General features: G+C 46.0%; 1 protein-coding gene across 1 annotated transcript; it reads left to right on the top strand.

The window, feature by feature from the left end:
- Positions 1-6,338: 6,338 nt before the first annotated feature.
- Positions 6,339-9,194, top strand: TCF21 (transcription factor 21). The gene is made up of 2 exons (XM_063331062.1): positions 6,339-7,038; positions 8,653-9,194. Exons 1-2 carry the CDS (start codon positions 6,589-6,591, stop codon positions 8,740-8,742), a joined length of 540 nt encoding a protein of 179 aa, XP_063187132.1. The 5' UTR covers positions 6,339-6,588; the 3' UTR covers positions 8,743-9,194.
- The last annotated feature ends 8,870 nt before the right edge of the window (positions 9,195-18,064 follow it).

Here is an 18,064-nt window from a genome sequence, read left to right as displayed (position 1 = left end):
GATAGCTGAATATTACCAGTTTGATGTTTTATTATATCCGTAGTTTGGGCCCAAATATTTTTCCAGCTATGTATGGTCACTTCTGTTGATATCACTACAGTTAGGCATATGCATTTAAAGGTTTAATGTGGTCACCTATCAGAGCTGGTAAAATGCAAAGCCCCCATGACAAATGGAGTGCAGGGAGTCCAACAGCACAAACTGTGGACAACTCAATCTGTAATAGCGTAAAGGAGCCCACAAAGACTCTGGGTCCCAGCACGTGACATTTCATTTGGATAGGAACAGAGGACATAGGCCGACCTACTGCATTTAATGATGGATGCTGTGGGAACCAGACTTTCAGAAGCTGTGAGCACTTGAATAGGAATTTCAGAAAATCTTCATCTACATGCACGCATATCATGCCATAAACCGTAGAAGTAATAAAAGCTCACCCGAATAGTTGACATTCTTCCTGCCACTCCCCTGTGAAGTGTTCTTCTTTTCCAAATTTCTTTGTGAAGCAAAAATCTTTTATTTTTCAAAACTTTATCCAATGTGCTAATTATTGGAAAGCAAAAGAGAACTTATTTCTTATCGACAAATTTCATCGTGTCTTAAAGCCACAAAAATGCAAAAGATTAGCCAACAAAGAAACATCACGGAAAGAGATACTCAAAACAAAACAGTTATGTCTGCAATTTAATCCTTCAGTGATAATTTTGCATAAGATATATTGGCTTTTTTGCATATTTCCCTTTTGACCACTTCATAAAAGACTCTGCAGTTTACAATGTCAACTATCTAGTAATATTTCAGAGATGCATCCTGGAAGCAGTGGATAGTAACAGGCCCTGCACTAGAGATGGAAGAAGATACCTCTCCTCATTGTCCATGAGTCTCCTTTTATCCAGGAATAAATGTGCATTATAAAATAAACATGACTCAGCCACTTAGGTTTGCTTCCTACAAGCATCCAGCAAAAGGAGATTCACTGGCGTGTCTCTGTACAGTTAATTGAAAGCTTGGGCTCAGTGCTCGTGTCGAGGATTAGCTGTCTTATTTCTGCTTCGACAATTTCTAGAGCTTACAGACTTCTTGTTTCTGGTGTACTCAGCTTCTAGATGACAGATTCTTTGCAAGACATTGCTTAACACAGGAGCAGTACCAGAAACCCTCACCAGAGACCTGCATAGGAGGTGGAAGTGAGTCACACCAGGATTTGATGCATCCTTCATGTTTAGGACACTGCCCTTGTTGTTAGCATCTCTCTTAGGCATTAGGATATTTAACCATGACTTCGTTTCTCCAGAGGCAGAGGCAGCTTTTTCCATTCTTGTTCATACAGTCTGTTTTACTCTGTGAGCAGCCTGGATGATTTTTATGAAGCTACTCAAAGGAAAAGGTACCAGATGGCGCAAGTCAGGGTGGTAGAAATCATCCAGTTATTACAGGTACAGGTACTCCTTGCAGTAGATGAGAGCACTACTTATATGTGTGACAGATTTTGTCATCAATGTGACAAAAAGGATTAAAATATAAAATCTGGAATTAAATATTTTGGATTTCATGAAATATTTTTTCCATATCCACTAAAGAAATTTTTTTTGGATCTCCATTCCCCAGAGTTTCAATGTTTTGGGGTTTGTGACATTTCAAGGTTTAAAAAGTCACATGAAATGGAATTATGGCTGCTGCATAACTTTTTATATAAATTGTCTGCAAACAGCAGTTTATTTCCTTTTAAATGTTCTAGCCTGTAATCAGTAGGACTGAAATTTTTCCATTCTAGGTATCAGCAAAATTTTCAGATCTTTCTAAATGAAAACAGAAGGAAATATTGTTGGGTTTTTTCCCTGACAATAAACTATTACAGAAAACAGTTTCTCAAAAAGTTCTGATTTCTCAGGGCTTTGAAGCAATACATTGGGATTTCTTGGGGAGGGGTATCACACTGGTATCACATACAAATATGTGCCTCTTGGGCCAGTTCTCCAGGACAGCCTTTTTACTGTCTTGGCAGGGACATTATTTTTTCTCTTTGTGTATTGTTTTATGTTATTTATCACAATGTCTTTTACCTTTCAAACCAAAACGGTGACCAGAAACAGACACACAGCGCTGGAATGGAGTCGTGGGAGGGTTTCAGTGCCCTGGCCCTTCCAAAAATCTACCCCACTGTTACAAACAATTTTGATCCATTTCCCCAGCACTGTCCATCCTCTACAATGGACAAGACAGAATCCAATCACAAAAATATCACAGGATTATTATATTAGTATTATATTATTACTATTAGTTAGTATTATTCATATATAATAGTTTATTATTAGTATTATTTCATTTAAGGTATGTAAAAGTATGCTTCTGAAGTCCTTCCACCATTTTACTCAGTTTCCAGGTGAGACAAAGGGTGAGCAGGAGAAATCTCAGTGCACCCAATTTTTTTCTTTTAATTGCAACTTGAAAACATTAATCTGGTTGTACTTTTATTCCTGATTATTCTCAAACCTGACTGAACATGATCCATGATCAGCTAGCTGCCCATGAGTGACTTCCTTGGTTATTCTCCAAATATCGGAAAACACCTGTATTATACTTGGGTGAAGAGTTTTAAAACCAGCTACTGATTATGTTTTCCTCAGTTGTGGGTGATCTGAGGTTTTTCTTGGGTGACTGTTCAATGCACAGTGAAAATATGGTGCCTTGATAAATGACAAAGAACATCAAAAAAACAAAAAAAAACAACCAAGAAAAAACCAAGCCATGCCACGCAAAATCATGAGACACTTGCAGAAATCTTGGCCTCAAGTTCTAAAGCTGTTCTCAAATTACTGTGTTATTCCAGCCCAGGGGAGGGAGGGCTGGAGGCATAAAAAGTGGGGCTTTTTTTCCAGGGGGAAATCTGTAACCTACCATAGACCAGCATAAGCCTATGTGTGACATGTCCCCTGTCTGACACCCTTCAGACCAGGCACCCGAACCTCTGCCCTCAGCACCCCTGGTATGTCCTAAATGACCTTATGGTTTAGTGGGTCTCAATTAGAAGCAAAAGAGAGATGCACTTTCCTGTGTAGCCAGAGCAACACAGAGGAGAAAGTCATCCACAGATTTGTACTGATGTTCCCCATGCCACTATTTCAACTTCCTTTTTAAAATATGAATGAGGAAGTGAATGTACTGGAAAGGCCAAAAGGACTTTAGCTCCATCTGTCTTTCCCAGCCAGTTATTAACCCTGTGGCTGGTCTGTGGTCCCAGTTATTTAACTGGAGAAGTAAGTAGCCACACCATCCCCACGGTGGCTGCAGCCATCCCAGCTTTACTCTTCCCACAGGATTGGATTGGTCTCCAACCCATCAGTCTCTATCCCAAACCAGTGTTGCAATTCAGAATGAGAGTCAGGAGGACTGGGCAAGGCAATTCAGGTGAGGGGAGAGGGACTGAAACTGGGAGCCAGATTAGGGGTACAAACCCTGGGCTTGACAGGAAGATATAAGAGAGCAGGAAGGTTGGAAAAGGAGAGGTTCAACTCATGTAACAAACTAATAAGGAACCCAGAGATGAGAGGATACAGCTTGTTAGGTCTGCCCATGCTGACCCCTTTGAGAGGAAAAAAGGGACGATTATGTTGTTAAAAAAGTGTGTAAGAGTCTGTATGCATAAAGGATTCAAAGTACATTATACTACGTGTATGTGTGTATATATATAACACACAAAATAATATCCACAGAATTAGTACCAAAATGCGTCCTGTGTATAGTCTGTATTAGATCGATTTTACTGGCTCTGAGGACTTGAGAACTCAAAAACGTATGTAAGTTGGTAAAAGATAGAAATGTGTGGCAATTCTAAAGACTCATAAAACACATGTATGCAAGCTTGACTTTCAGAATGCACATTTAACAGCATACTAAAGGAATTTTTAAGAAGCTAGATCATTCCTTCTGCTTTTTACAACAAATTTTTAGAAATTACTAAAGTAAAGTTAAAAATAAGTGATAAAAAGGTTGTGAGTATATACTTTTTTTGTTGTTTTGTTCTTCTGGGAGCTTCTGATGCTGAAATTTTGATGGGATTTTGTGCTCCCTGGTCATTTGTGCTTAGAGACACATGCAACTTCAACTTGGTTTTCTGTCATCCTTACTCCAGTAAGAGTCTTGTCTTTCTAACATCAATCACTTGGACTATAAATCTCTGCAATGGATATGGCCATTTAAATCTCCACCTGCACAAACAACAATCAGGCCTAGAAAATAAGGAGGCTCATAAATCTCCACGCTGTTGATTAGTAATATTTTGGATCTGCAATGAGGATGTTATGAAGAAAAAAAAAGAAAAAAAAGCAAAGCTAATTCAGTAATTAGGACTGATATGCTGACAATCTGTTTAGTTTATACACAGAGAAAACACAAACAGGGCACAGTTAACATAACATGACTTTAGAAGTTAGTGAATCCCCAAGAGCCCAGGGCTTGGAGATATGATATCTTAATGTACTTATCCTATTGTGAGTGGGAAGGTGTTATCTTCCAGCCAAACGGTAAAGAGCAGGTTTAAAGTTCAGATCTGCGTTTTTTTCTTCTGGCTTACGTGAGCCAAGGAACAAAGATGGATCAAGAGATAGGAAAGACTTCCTTGCTAGTTATCAAAAATGACACTCTACCTCCTACTGAAACTTTAATCTGCAGACAGTACACAGTACTTGGCAAAGATATCAGCTTGGCCCTCCACAATTTTTGTTTCTTTTTTGTTTAGCGTCATGCGGAAAACCCGATGTGATGCTCACACAAATCAGTAAGAAATTTTCCTGTGGCTCCATTGACCTTGGATTAACTCTGAACCCACTGCCATGCCACAGTGATATCTCAGGCTGTGCATTTTTGCCCAGAGCTACTTGAATCCTCAGGTAAGCAGCTGAATAAATGGCTCCTGCAATCAGATCTGTCACTGTGTCCAGAAAGGTCCCGTGCGCAGATAGTGACCAGTCCTTTAGTCCCCTGTATTCAAAACCCAGGCTGTTGGTGGACCCGTGAGGTTTCAGGAAGCGTGCGGGGAGGGAAGGAGCCACAGGAGCAAGTTCATGCTTCACTGGCCTCTTTGGGCTCCACAGGGGGGTTCGAGATTTTATGCAGAGAGGAAGAAGAGCTAGGCCAAGGTTTACTGCCTTTAAAAGCCTGCACTGCAGAGACTGAATACATAAAGATCGTAACTGCAGAACACGTCTGCTCATTCAAACTACGCAGCAACCTGCTCATTCACACTAGTGGTAAAACAGCCAGGGAGGTTTGGCTTCAGTGGTTGCAGAGTACAGCCTGATGCCCTCACTCCCACCGCTCCCACAGAAGGGGCCTTATCTTGCCTTGTTATTCAGGCAAAACTCCCTGACTTCTGAGCATGCACAAATCAGCTACATGGGTGTAGCAAAATGAAATGCTGACATCTGCTCTGCAACAACACGCTGAGAAAAGTTTTTTTTTTTCTGTGCGATCTCTACCATCCAATACCCCCCCTCCCTTCTCCTTCACTTCAACCTACACCCCTGCCACCCCATCCGCAGCCACGCTGACCCTCCTCGGTGGCACGGTGCTCTCCCTCGGCTCGATGGGGCTCTGCCCACAGCCAGGATCTCAGCCCCCCAGCACACCTGCGGACTGGGCAGCCTCCAGGACACTTACGGCTGGGGGCACTCAAAGAGTGAGAGGGGATCGGGACTTGTCCGAGGTCACCCAGGAAGGCTGGAAGAAGTCAGATTCTCCTGCCTCCAGCCCCTGGGCTGTGACAGTGAGGTCCACGCTGCCGGCCGGGCAGCAGAGTGCTCTCTTCCTGGAATACACTAGTAGCTGGACAGGATGCGTTTGCAAATATAATCATTCACAAATCTCCCCCAGATTAGGTTACAGGACAGCGTTTTGACGGCACGCATTACAAAGCTCCGTGGAAGCCTTGGCTGGTGGATCTGCTGCTCGCTCCGCTCATGACCCATTTTGGCTTTCTTCAAGAATCATGACACCAGCTGCCTGGGTCATCTAGGAGGCAGGGAGGGGGAGAGCAACCCTGGGCTGGAAAGGGAAGTGGGGAAGGAGAAGAGGAGGAGGAGGAAGGGGGAGGATAGAAAGACAGAGCCGGGGGAGAGAGCGAGCAAGTTGCTTTGCTCCAGTTGTGAGGATTTGAATCCCAGTTCCGAGCTCTCGGCAAAGGCTTGCCGGGATACCTCATTCCCTGTCCTGTGCAAAGGTCTGTGATTGGGGATGTGGTGTGCTCAGCGGGCAGGGCCCCTCCCCTGGGCTGGATCCGCCTCTCTTATCCCCCAGATAAATTACTAGTGTCCTCACTAAATTCCTCGGCTTTCTCTCTCTCTCCCTCTCTCTCCCTCTCTCACACGCGCTCACTCCCTCCCTCAAACACGGGCAAAGCAGGGTTGGGGGGCGGGAGGGCGGGGATCCTCTCTGGACTGGTATTGCGCCGTAGTGCTGGGGGGGGGAGGGAAGGGGAGAAAAATACTGGTGCCCCTTCTCTCCTCCACCGCCTTGAAGTAGATTTGAAGAGCTCCCCTTCTTCCTCCCCCCCTCCCCCTTTCCCGCTGGTCCTTTGGCATCTTCCAGACCATGTCCACTGGGTCCCTCAGTGATGTGGAAGATCTGCAGGAGGTGGAGATGCTGGAGTGCGATGGCCTGAAAATGGATACTAACAAAGAGTTTGGGGCGTCCAACGAGAGCAACGAGGAGGGATCCAATGGCGAGAATGGCTCCCCTCAGAAGGGGAGAGGGGCCTCGGGCAAGAGGAAAAAAGCTCCCCCCAAGAAGAGCCCTTTAAATGGAGTGAGCCAGGAGGGAAAGCAGGTCCAGAGAAACGCTGCCAACGCCAGGGAGAGGGCAAGGATGAGGGTCCTTAGCAAAGCCTTCTCCAGGCTTAAGACTACCCTGCCCTGGGTGCCCCCAGACACCAAGCTTTCCAAACTGGACACCTTGAGGTTGGCCTCCAGCTACATCGCTCACCTGAGGCAGATCCTGGCCAATGACAAGTACGAAAATGGCTACATCCACCCAGTCAACCTGGTAAGTCACAGCCCACGGGGGCCAGGCACTCTATGTGGGTGTGCATGGGGAGAGGTGGGCGAGGAGCCGGTATGGGGCATTTGCGGGGAGAAACCTTTGCTGTGCTTCTCATAGAGTCTGGTGCCAGTGGGGTAGCAAGGGGTACTGTGTGAGGGGACATGCTCCCAGCTGCCCTACTGCCCTGTGCCCCGAAAGCTGAGCCTCCCATGCCCTATCCGCTGCTCCTGGCAGTCCCCTCCTGGGGACAGGCAGGGGCCACACTGGCCACAGATAGGCAGGGACAGGCTTTACTGCTCCAGAAATGCCTGAGAAATGTCAGCAGGCTGATGGCAGCTTTCTACCTGAAAGCAGGCGGTTATAGGAATTTGGGTAGAGAAAGGTATGTTTTAGGAAGGACCCAAGCCAAGGACACAGGATTTATTCTAATCCCTCTTCTCTATCCCAACATTTCCTGCCACAATAATCCTCAAACCCTAGCTTTTTAAAGACAGAGCTCTCGGGGCTCTGCACTCAGCCGCTCGGATTTGCTAGGTCCAGGACGTTTCTCCTACCCATCTAAACTGGCAAATGAGAAATAAATACCAGTGCAGACACCCCAAGGGGGGTGTCTGCCCTAGGCACACTCCACAAAGCCTCCCTGGGCTGCACGGTGTCCCTCCTGCTGCTCCCACCACTCACAGAAAGTTTTCCCGAGCAGCATAAGGTCTCCCCGCCCTACCCAGCCACCAGAAATGTCCCATTTCCAGCTCTAAAAATATGTGCAACTGATGCAAACCAGGGGTGGGCAAGATCTGCATGGGCTGTTTTTAGACATACAGCCTTTACGTTGCCCACACATACAGACCCTGCTGGATAAAGGGATGGCAGAGGGGATCTGGCGATGTTTCACTGGGGTCCACCTCTGCCTTTTGAGCTCTGGACTCTGGGGGAAAGTACATTATCCGCTGTGTCAGCTGATAAGGGCCTGGATGCTATTTTTTTGGCTAAAAACAAATTCCTCAGCACAACAACATGGGAAAAAATAAAGTAAAACAAAACCAGCCCCCAATACACGTATAACTCCCCACCCCACACACAGGCACACCAAAACTTGTCCCCCGAGCCACGGGAGGCCGGGGGGAGGGGGGGGTCAGGGGCTGCCGGGGCCGCCGGGCGGCGGCGGCGGACCCGCGTCGGGGAGTGGGACGGCTCCCGCGGGGAAGAGCCCCCACGCCGGTCACGACCAAACGCGGGGGGCGGCGTGGCTTCGGCGGGATGCCCGCGGCGGCCGTGCAGGGGGCCGCGGATGTACCGGGGCTCCCTCCTCCCTCCCTCCCTCCAGCCGCGGATCAGGCGGGCTCCGCCGTCCCGGGGACGCTCGGGGGGAGCCCGCCGCGGCTGGGAAGCGAAGCGGCATCAGCCGGCGGCGAAAGGCAAAAGGGTCTTCGCCGAAGCCAGCGGCGGCTTCCCCGGCCCGAGCCCCGCTGTGCGCGGCCAGAAGCGGGGTCAGGCGGCGGATGGCTGGCTCGATCCCCCGGGGCGCTCAGGAGCCGGACCCGCTGGCGAAATAAGCGTTGCAATGTGCATTTTTCCCTATGTAACCCCCTTCCCACCCGTGTCTTTTCCTGGCTACAGACTTGGCCTTTTATGGTAGCCGGCAAACCCGAGAGTGACCTGAAAGAAGTGGTGAACACAAACCGCTTGTGCGGCCCGACGGCATCCTGAGCCCCGGCGGCCGGGCCAGCAGCCTCCCGGCGCGGCCGGGCAGCGGGCGGCGGGGCGGGCAGGGGACACGCCGCGGCCCCGCCGCTGCCCCGGGCCCCGGACTGAGCGACGGGGAGAGCCGTTCTCCCGGCGCAGAGGAGACCAAATGTGCCCTAGCAAAGACTCCACCCCGAGAGATCCCGACTCTATTTAACTTTATTAAGTGCGTGTACAGTCGAGTGTCCTGCAACAAGAGCCTTGCTGGTCCAAGCGCTACTAGAGAAAAGACAGAGATCAAACAAAACCTACCACGCGTGTATCTTTTGTCTGAGACCTGTGAAATATGTAGATGCCTAGAAAAACTGACTTTGACAGTCATCTCTATGAAGTAATTCACCTTAAAGATATATAGATATATTTTCTTCAAGCAGGTTCTGCTCTATTTCTGTGAATAAACCTTCCTTTCCACTGAACACAGAGCGGTGTAATCTTCGTTTCCGACTCCCGGGCTCGGCGGGGAAAGGACCCGCGCCTCCTCCGCTGGCCTCCGGCCGCGCTCGCCCAGCGCCCTGCCCGGAGTCCGTCTCTCCGCCCCGGCCCCCGGGAGGGCTGCTTCCCCGGAGCTACACATACAGAGCAAATCCCTAGGGAAAGGGGTGGCTGGGTCCGCAGCCCAGCTCGCCGCGGGAGCTCGGCACGGCCTCGCAGCCCCGGCTCCCGGGAGCTGCGGCAGCCGCCTCCGCCGCCCCGCACCTCCCCGCACCGCCGGGACGGAAGCCGTTTAGCTATTGATGAAGCACAGTCGGACGGAGGATGCCCCTCTGGCCCCGGTCCTCGAAGCCGGGAATTTTTAACTTAAACATTTCCCCTCTATCGATCAGCGCGCCCGTGGGAGATGGGGCTGAGATAAACAGGAGTGCGGGGCGCTCCCCCGGCACCGGCAGCGGCCGCCGGCAGCTGATGCGCCAGATCCCACCGCGCTGTTTAATGTTTCAGGGTTATGACCGCACTGTTTACAAGACGTCTTCGGTTATTTATACTGTTATTATTAGCAGAGAGGCTTTAAATTTCCGCTTCACTTGCTCTTTCAATACTGTCCCCCGGTTCCGTTTGATACCTGGGTACTGTCTGGCCCAAAGCCGGAGAGAGGCAGCGGGGGCTGCAGAGCCGCCCCGGGACCGGGAAGGCATGGCGGCTGCCCCCCAGCCAAGCCCTCCGTCCCGGCCGGGCTGCGGGGTGGGGGGGCCGTGGCGCGGTGACGGGCAGCGCGGGGGCCACGGACTCTCCCGGGAGCCGCCTCCCCCCGGGCAACCCCGCGGGCGGGCGCGGAGCCACCCCGGCAGCCGTGCAGAGGCTGGGTGATGTTTCTTCTCATACTCCCCTTCCCCCCGAGATAACTGGGTGAGGAAGCGCGGCCTCCAGGCGACCCACATTCACCAGTCGGGTTCCTGCGTGGGCTAGGTTTAATTAAAGCAGCTCGCTGTGAGGCACGGGCTGTGCAAACATCTCAGCCCTCATTATGGAAAGGGCCAGGGCCTGCTCTATCCTCCTAATGGTTTAGGAAGGGGAGAGCTGTTTAATTGCACTTTTTCACAGCTTTATCTCCATCCTGTGCAATTAAAAGCTGACCTCCTCGCCTGCCGTAACCATGTGCAACTTCACTGTCGTAAGCGGGCCTGCACCACTTGAGACACGCAGTTACACACAGGGGCTTGACTGACTTTACTGCCAAACACACCACCTTTAACAGCCACAGCTCACGCTGAAGAGATGAGCAGCTCTGGTAGGCACAGTTGAAAGGACTGATCTCTGCCACAGGCACTGTGAAATTCAGTGGGAACTGCTGTTCTCGTAAAGGGAGACAGAATAAAGCCCTCTGAACTTAAGCTAAGTGCAAACCACTGATACAGCAAATGCACAAATACCATTTTTACCACTTAATTTACCCACTGAATTGAAATTAACTGTTGGATTTAACTACTCAAAATCTCGACTTAAATCCATACTAACTAATGCCTGCTGGAGACTGATAGCAAATTGTTGTTTTCCTTCTAGAAAGCAGAAATTGACAGGCGTCTGAGATATGCATAAAATTAAGAGTTAAATTCTGAATATTCTCACACGTGCTTCTTTGCCACCCTGCTTTGCAGTGGTTACTAACTGTACTCGGTATCTTTCCCACCCTTTTGAGTTAGCTGTGTTCAGTGTTCATTTGTCACCTGAAACACAACATGGAGAAAGAGAAAGGAGAAATGCAGTAGTCCCCCATGAAATGTGAGGGACACAGCTGTAACCATGTGCCAAAAGCTGTACTGTAAGCGGAACAGTAAGAGGAGGCTGTAGACACCGTTATTTCTCGTGCTGCTATTCGCTTTATCTAGCCGTTGAGATTGCAAGCCTCTTAAGGACTACACTATTCCTCAAGCATCCTCCACCTTTCTCAGTCTTCACCTCTGAGCAACAGTTCAGCAACAGGCAAAAAGCAACAAGCAATAAAGAAAAGAAACCAGCAGTATGCAGAAAGGTAAATAAAGGCTTTACTCTGACTGTAAAACAATTAGTGGCTTTATCTTCATTTTGAAGACAACGAACCTAATTTCCACAGGTATTTATGTGCCTGGGAACCCTTGGTCCACTGACTTCTTCTGTAACGGCACAGCCCTGACAGTATTAGCAGCTGGCTTCAACGACACAAGTTTCTCAGATGAATTATGAGTCCTACCACGTATCTCAGGAGAACAATGAGTGAAATTATTCTTCCCCACTGCTGAGCACAATTTTACAGAAAAATATTTGCAAACAGAAAATGTATGTTTTAGTCTGACTGAAGCAATTGATTTTGAAAGGAATTTGATAATGTGCTACGGGAAAACAGGGAACTGTTTTAAATATTGATGTCAATGATTTTAAAGAAAATATTTTGTCTGCTTTCTTGCTTTTCTGTACAAAGTGATGCATTTTAATATTTACCAAAATATATCCCTTCCCCATGTGGAAACAAAGCTGACGATTTATCTTTCCCTATCTACATGGATGTAGATGCAGCTGCGTGAGTGTCTGTATACATTCCCTCCTAATAATGTCTGAACTCATTGCCTGATTTCAGCTGGATTTGACAGAGGTCTCAAAGATAACTAAATTGCTACTTTTTTTTTTTTGGTGAAAACAGGCAGCTGAATAGAGAAAAGAAAAAAAATCTTTAAATTCTGCAACTAAAGGAAAGGTTTCAACATGAACTCAGCCCTTATCAGATACCAGAGCATTCAGAGCAGAGTGCTAACGGTAGATGAAGCTTCAAATGCTGCTTCAATCACAGGATACAAGCTTATGGACCTATGTGTTTTAAGATAAGAACTCTCTAAAAACAGTTTAGTCCCATCTGATTTCAATACTATTATTCTTTTTTTTTTTTTGGAAGGAAACCCAGTTCCACCCAACTACGTCACGACCATTTTTCAGTTCAGCTATAGACTAGAAAAATCCTTTATTTGCAGAGCTGCACTCAGTGCTCAAGCTCTTGGTTTTGGTGCTCACGTTGTACTGCTTAGCAGCAATTTTCACAGTCCACAAAGTCTTCAGGAGCAAGCATTTGTCCATCCCTTACAGAAAATACATTTCAGGCTTATCTTATCCTCCTGCTGGGATAGAAATCTGCCAGCCTGAAACATCAGCATAGCAAGAAAGCCACTTTGCAGACACCTACACAATGCCTTGCTGTCCTGGGCACTGACTGGGACAGCGAGGCGACAGTCATGGTTGTGCCCCCAAGCTGCAAGGTGCACAAGAAGAACATATGCTAGATAGCTTATCCCTTAAAGTGCCTTCGAGGTCGACATCCCCAGCTCACCTCAGACATGAAAAGCCACAGAAAATCTGTGTGGTTTCTTCTGTAGGGAAGCTGGTTTGAATCCCGGATACAATGACAGGATCCCAAGCACAGGTTTGTTTGAAGCATTTCTATTGGTAACCCCACAGTTGTGTCTGCCTGGAAAAAACATGCTTCCCTGTAAATTAATTGCCTCTATTTTTCAAAAGGTAATCCTTCCCAAAACCCCATTGTCATTAACATTCATTATTATTTGTAGTAAAAAAAAAAAATATGCAAAAGATGTTACCTAATTGCAGGTAATAAGCTGCCTATAAGAGAACAAAACTCACATATATCTGGTGCACAATCTGGAGGGTATAATCTAATAAAAGTGCAGGGTATTTCTAATTTATTGTTGGATATCTGAATGTAGATTATCACCCATAGTCTCACAAAAGGGAAAAGTTTTCAAAAGAAATTTCAGTGACATTGAAATTAAATTCATTTTCAATGAAATTTAAATTTGTGGTGGCAAACAACAGAGCACTCTGTAATTTCCATGTATATACACACACCTAGAAAACTCTCCATACAGAATTTCTCGCACCAGACAGCGATTCAACTGTCCCTATTCATTGCTAGCTGTGTAGCACTGACTATTCCCGTATTAAGGCTGTGCTGCTAAATGCAGACCCACAAGGTAAACACAACTTTGTGCTCACTATTCAGCCGTGGACTGCTTCGTGTTCTTCAGCCCAGCATGCTTAATGGATGGGAAGTGGCACAACCTGTAATAATGGCTTTTTTTGTCTCTAGTGCTGCAAAGCTACTGGTGTGTTACATCTTGGTGAAATTCTGCAACCCTGAGACGATATAAGAGATCTGACCTAAAACTTATGCTCCAGGAGGGATGGGAAAAAAATGTGTTACTTTTGTGAGGATTGCTGTCAGCAGACTCCAAACCCAGCACAGTTCTGCAAGTAACTCATTTTTCTTCAGTTTACTTCAGACGCTGGTGTATCTGAGCTAGCTCTATAAAAACGACTTTGAGTAGGCCTAGGCATGCAGGCATCGCATTTCCCAACTGCAGCGTGGACATACCCTAGGGTCACAACAGTCCTGAGATGACGCATTTTCTTGCCTTAGGGTTTTGCCCTTAAACTGAAACTTGTAAACACATGAAATGCATTTTCAAGCCGATGCGCATGCGTGCATACAGCCCTTGCATGGGGAGTGGAGAGATCCAAACCTCCTTCCAAGGGAAAAAAACCATGATAACAAAAGCAGGAGGATAAAACCAATACAAATCCTCCCTTCACTTTAAATTCTAAGAAGCCATTTTTCTTAAGCGAGGAGAAAAACCCTAACCCTTATTTACATCTCAGGCTGCTGTGTAAACTGTAAGACCATATCCGACTGTAAATATGGATTATCTACACATTAAAGTTTTCTCTCAGTTGTTTACACACTGTTGAAGAAACAGGGATCAGAAATATGAGGGAAAAAAGGGAAGGGTACAGCTACACAGACAGAAGACAAGCAGAAAGGGAGAAAAAGGCATAGAATAATTCCCCTTCCTCTGACTACTACTGCTTAATCTTTGTGAAAAGATGGGCTGGAGAAGGGAGGAACTATCAGCAGCTCCATCACAGCTGGGTGGAGCCAGACCACCAGGAAGATGGAAACTGGGAGGCTGAGAGCTGCAGCTGCCTTCTCTGGGAGGAACATCTGCAAAATCCTGGGCGGCAGCAGCAGGGGAGGAGGAGCAGGCACAGGCAGCGAACGTTCCCAGGGATGCGCTCACACAGATAACTGTCCCACTGGATGTCTTCCCAGGCTGCTGCAGCAGCACTTCCCTCCCCCATCAGGGATGAGGCAAAGACCATCGTGTGCGACAAGCAATCCAAGTGTCAGTGCAGCCTCTTGCTACAGCATCCTGTTTCTTGTGATGCTGTTTGATGGCTGAGCTGACCAGAATAGGAACAGTTCTTCCTCACTGGTAACATGTTTCATTCTTACATAGGGACTTCTATACCACTGGCACCTCACCTCACTTTAACCCGGGAGGAAGTTAGTCAGACAGGCCAAAGGCATGCCAAGGACCCTGCTAGCAACCAAGCACTCTGAAAAATAAGCCTTGGCCCTGCTTTATTTATCAGTGCCACTGCAGCCTCAGAAGCTAGTGTGAAAAAGGTACTTGATGCCTTTGTGTCACGCCAACCTCATGCTATTCTCATTTGTTTTCTAGACCAACCTGCTATGTTCTTTTATGGGCCAAAACTTCTTAGTGGGGAGCCTCTGTGCTATTTTTATCTCGTAACTAAGACTAGAGGTCACCAGAAGCAAGAGGCCAAGTTCAAGAACAAACATAACACAAGATTTAAACAACATTATAACCTAAATTATGACACTGAATACTTCTGTTCATTTGTTGCCCAACTCTACTAAGCTCTGCAGTACCTTTTCTACCAGAGTTGTGAGTTCCCTAATGCCTAAATTTGACATATGCCCTCAGAGTATCTCTTTCTTGCCATTGCCAAACAGCATCGTGTTAACCTCATGCCAAGATCCGGCATTGAGATATTCCCCTACTGAAGTCCACGGGAAGGCTTCAGACAGTCAGTAGGTGCTGTCTGTGCATTGCTTAGTGTCCTTCTGCTGGAGCAGGAAGCAAGCTGGCAGGGTGAGCTGCGGCCAGCACCCCCAGATTGCTCCGCTACAGCTACATGTAGCGCAGCAGGGAGAACTGCTGAGGAGCCAACACTACTATCTTCCTGTAAACTTTTCTCCCTGATTTCCCTCACGCTCAGTTTTCTGATTCTACTATTTTCATCATGTTTCTCCCTTACTGCCCACAAAAGTCGGTATGCATAGTCTGTAAATACCATTCAGTTGTAGAGGCTGAAACTACATTATAGAGTTTACTAAAGAAAAACCTCATCCTGATCATTTGACTTTGATTCTGGGGTACTTCACTGACATTTTCTTCTTATGTTTAGATTATATTAAATAGTGTATCTAGCTACGTGTATTACACAATATATATATGCATACACTATGTCATATATATACACTGTATAAAAATATGGGATAAATATTTACATAATATATACTACCTATAAATTCAAATATATAAAATAATATCTATATTATAAAATTAAACAGACTGGATGTTGTGGGGCCTATTTAAGTGCCACTTATGGCAGGGAGGTAACGGTTTAACAGTGCTGGCATCAGTTATCATACTGTACATCATCAGAGAAGTGTGAGAAGGCACAGTTGAGTTTACAGTTTCACCTGATAAACTAAGCCTTGGAACAAAGGATTCCCTTCCTGACTGATCTCCTGCCACAGGTTTAAGCTCATTCCCTGCTGGCTGCCAGCTTGGGAGATGTCTTACAATTAACCTGCAGTATCATATGCATGTACATGACAACCACTCCCCACAATGTCATTTCTATGGAGTGTGCGAGATACGGGTTGCTCCTAGGTACCTCCTCTTCAAACATAAATACTTCAATATAATCTTCTGCACAGAGCCCACAGTACTTAAGACGTAGCTGTATAAAACTCTTCTAGCCTTCATTGTGGGCTGACTCAAGGGGCCATCCAGCTTTCCACTCTCCCCCCGACACTTTCCCACAGTCTGCCTAGCACTGGATCTTACCTGATTGAAAATTAATCCTGTAAAAATAGAAAAATCCAGATAACCAAGCATTTGCTTCAGTTTGATGAGTGATTTTTTTACAGAAACCTGCAGTTACAGCTGAGTAGCAACATAAAAAAAATTGCATCTTCATTCACTTTCACTGCTGTAATTACAGAACAAAAATATGCGCAGTGTCCTAAAATTTGGTTATCCTTATTTTTACTGTGCTAGTACTGATGGTCCCAAGCAGCCCACAATTCCATGCTGCAGAATGTCCAAGCACAGGAAACAGCCTCCCTGCACCTCTCTCTCCTCTTTACTTCACAAACAAAGGACAGAGAAACAAAGGCATAGGAAAATGAACTCACATAGTAAGGAAGCGATAGTGTCAGAAATGGCCTTTGTGCCTTCCCTGTTTTATGTCAGTACAGCATCTGGTAAGTTAGAACAAGCAATAGCAAGAGGCAGATGAGGACACAGTTCCTGCAGGTGGGAAATCCTTAGCTTCTCAGTCATACTAGTGGAGGAAGCCACGGAGCCAAGTTAGAATTGCACGGAAGGACAGAGAACATAAGGACAGAATAACCAGTTTTGTAACTATCTACATGTGGAATAAAACTGCAGGCACAACTGATAAACTTAGATGTCAAATTAGGTAGGCGCCCAATCACCTTATTTGCATTCCATGTTAATGTCATCATAACTACTTGCATACATTTGCACATTTTCCAAATATATATTTAAAGAGGCAATCTTCAGAACATGTCCTAGTCTAAACAGGAAAATCTCTGGCTGACAAAGCAGCCAAAACTTTGAAATGGTAAGGGTTCATCTCTTTATAAGTAAAAAAAAATTTCTTAATGTCCAGCAATGACTGCACATTTCTGTGGAACACCTGCTAGAAAAAGTTATATCCTGAAAAGGGCAAGCATGTGGAAATAGACAATGAATGTGTATTTGATAGAAGACATTTTGTGTCAAATTTATGTAGACCTATATGAGTATGCTAAAAAAAACAGAAGCTCACTCAGAATTCAAGCAAAATCAGCGATTATAAAGCTTTTCTTCATAACTTGCCTATGCAATCAGCTATTTAGAAAAAAAATCAGCACCTGTTGTGATACAGCTATATAGAAGCTCGAAAGAACCAAGAAGAACTCATCTTCTCAGGGAGAAGAATCATAACAATCTACCCCACATCGGCAGTGTTAACTGTAATGACTCGGAGCCTTTAGGATGAAGCCCATAAAGAATTAAAACAGCCTTAAGGCACTCCATAAAAATGCTGGAGATCCAGTGCAGACTTACTGAACTGTGGTAACAGCTGCTCTAAATTCAGCATTCCTGTTTCCAAAAGCTCGCGTCGCTTGACCGTCTTCACTTAATCCGTGGATCCATTTCTGCAAGAAGCCGCAGGGTGGCAGCGCTGCCGCACACTGGTATGAAGCCAGTCTGCCAACAGGGAAACAAAATCGGCATTAACAAGCCGTACAGTCACTAATGTACTCGCAGCTGATTTGAAGTAAGAATCTGAAATAATTATTCTTGACAAGTGAACCTAGAAATGCATTTCAAGGATTAAATTTGATCTAGCAGAGGAAAACATCCCAACTCTGAAGACTTCAAAATTTAAATTTCATACTGTTTCCTCTATCCTAATTAAAGCTATTCTGCTATCACTTCACACATGGAAATTACACACACGTAATTACAGAACCTCAATTTCAGAAAAATTGTCCATCCAGTAGATACTTTGCACTACACACATATAAATATACGTATACATATTTTTCACGTAAAGACTGATGTGTCTTTATAAACCTAGTTGACTTGGTAACTTTATTTCATTCTTCAGTCAGGGTGGTGTGTCCTTAATTGGCCACACT

Source organism: Chroicocephalus ridibundus, chromosome 3, assembly GCF_963924245.1.
Source record: "Chroicocephalus ridibundus chromosome 3, bChrRid1.1, whole genome shotgun sequence".
NCBI lineage: Eukaryota > Metazoa > Chordata > Aves > Charadriiformes > Laridae > Chroicocephalus > Chroicocephalus ridibundus.
This window is presented reverse-complemented; position numbering and strand designations above follow the sequence as displayed.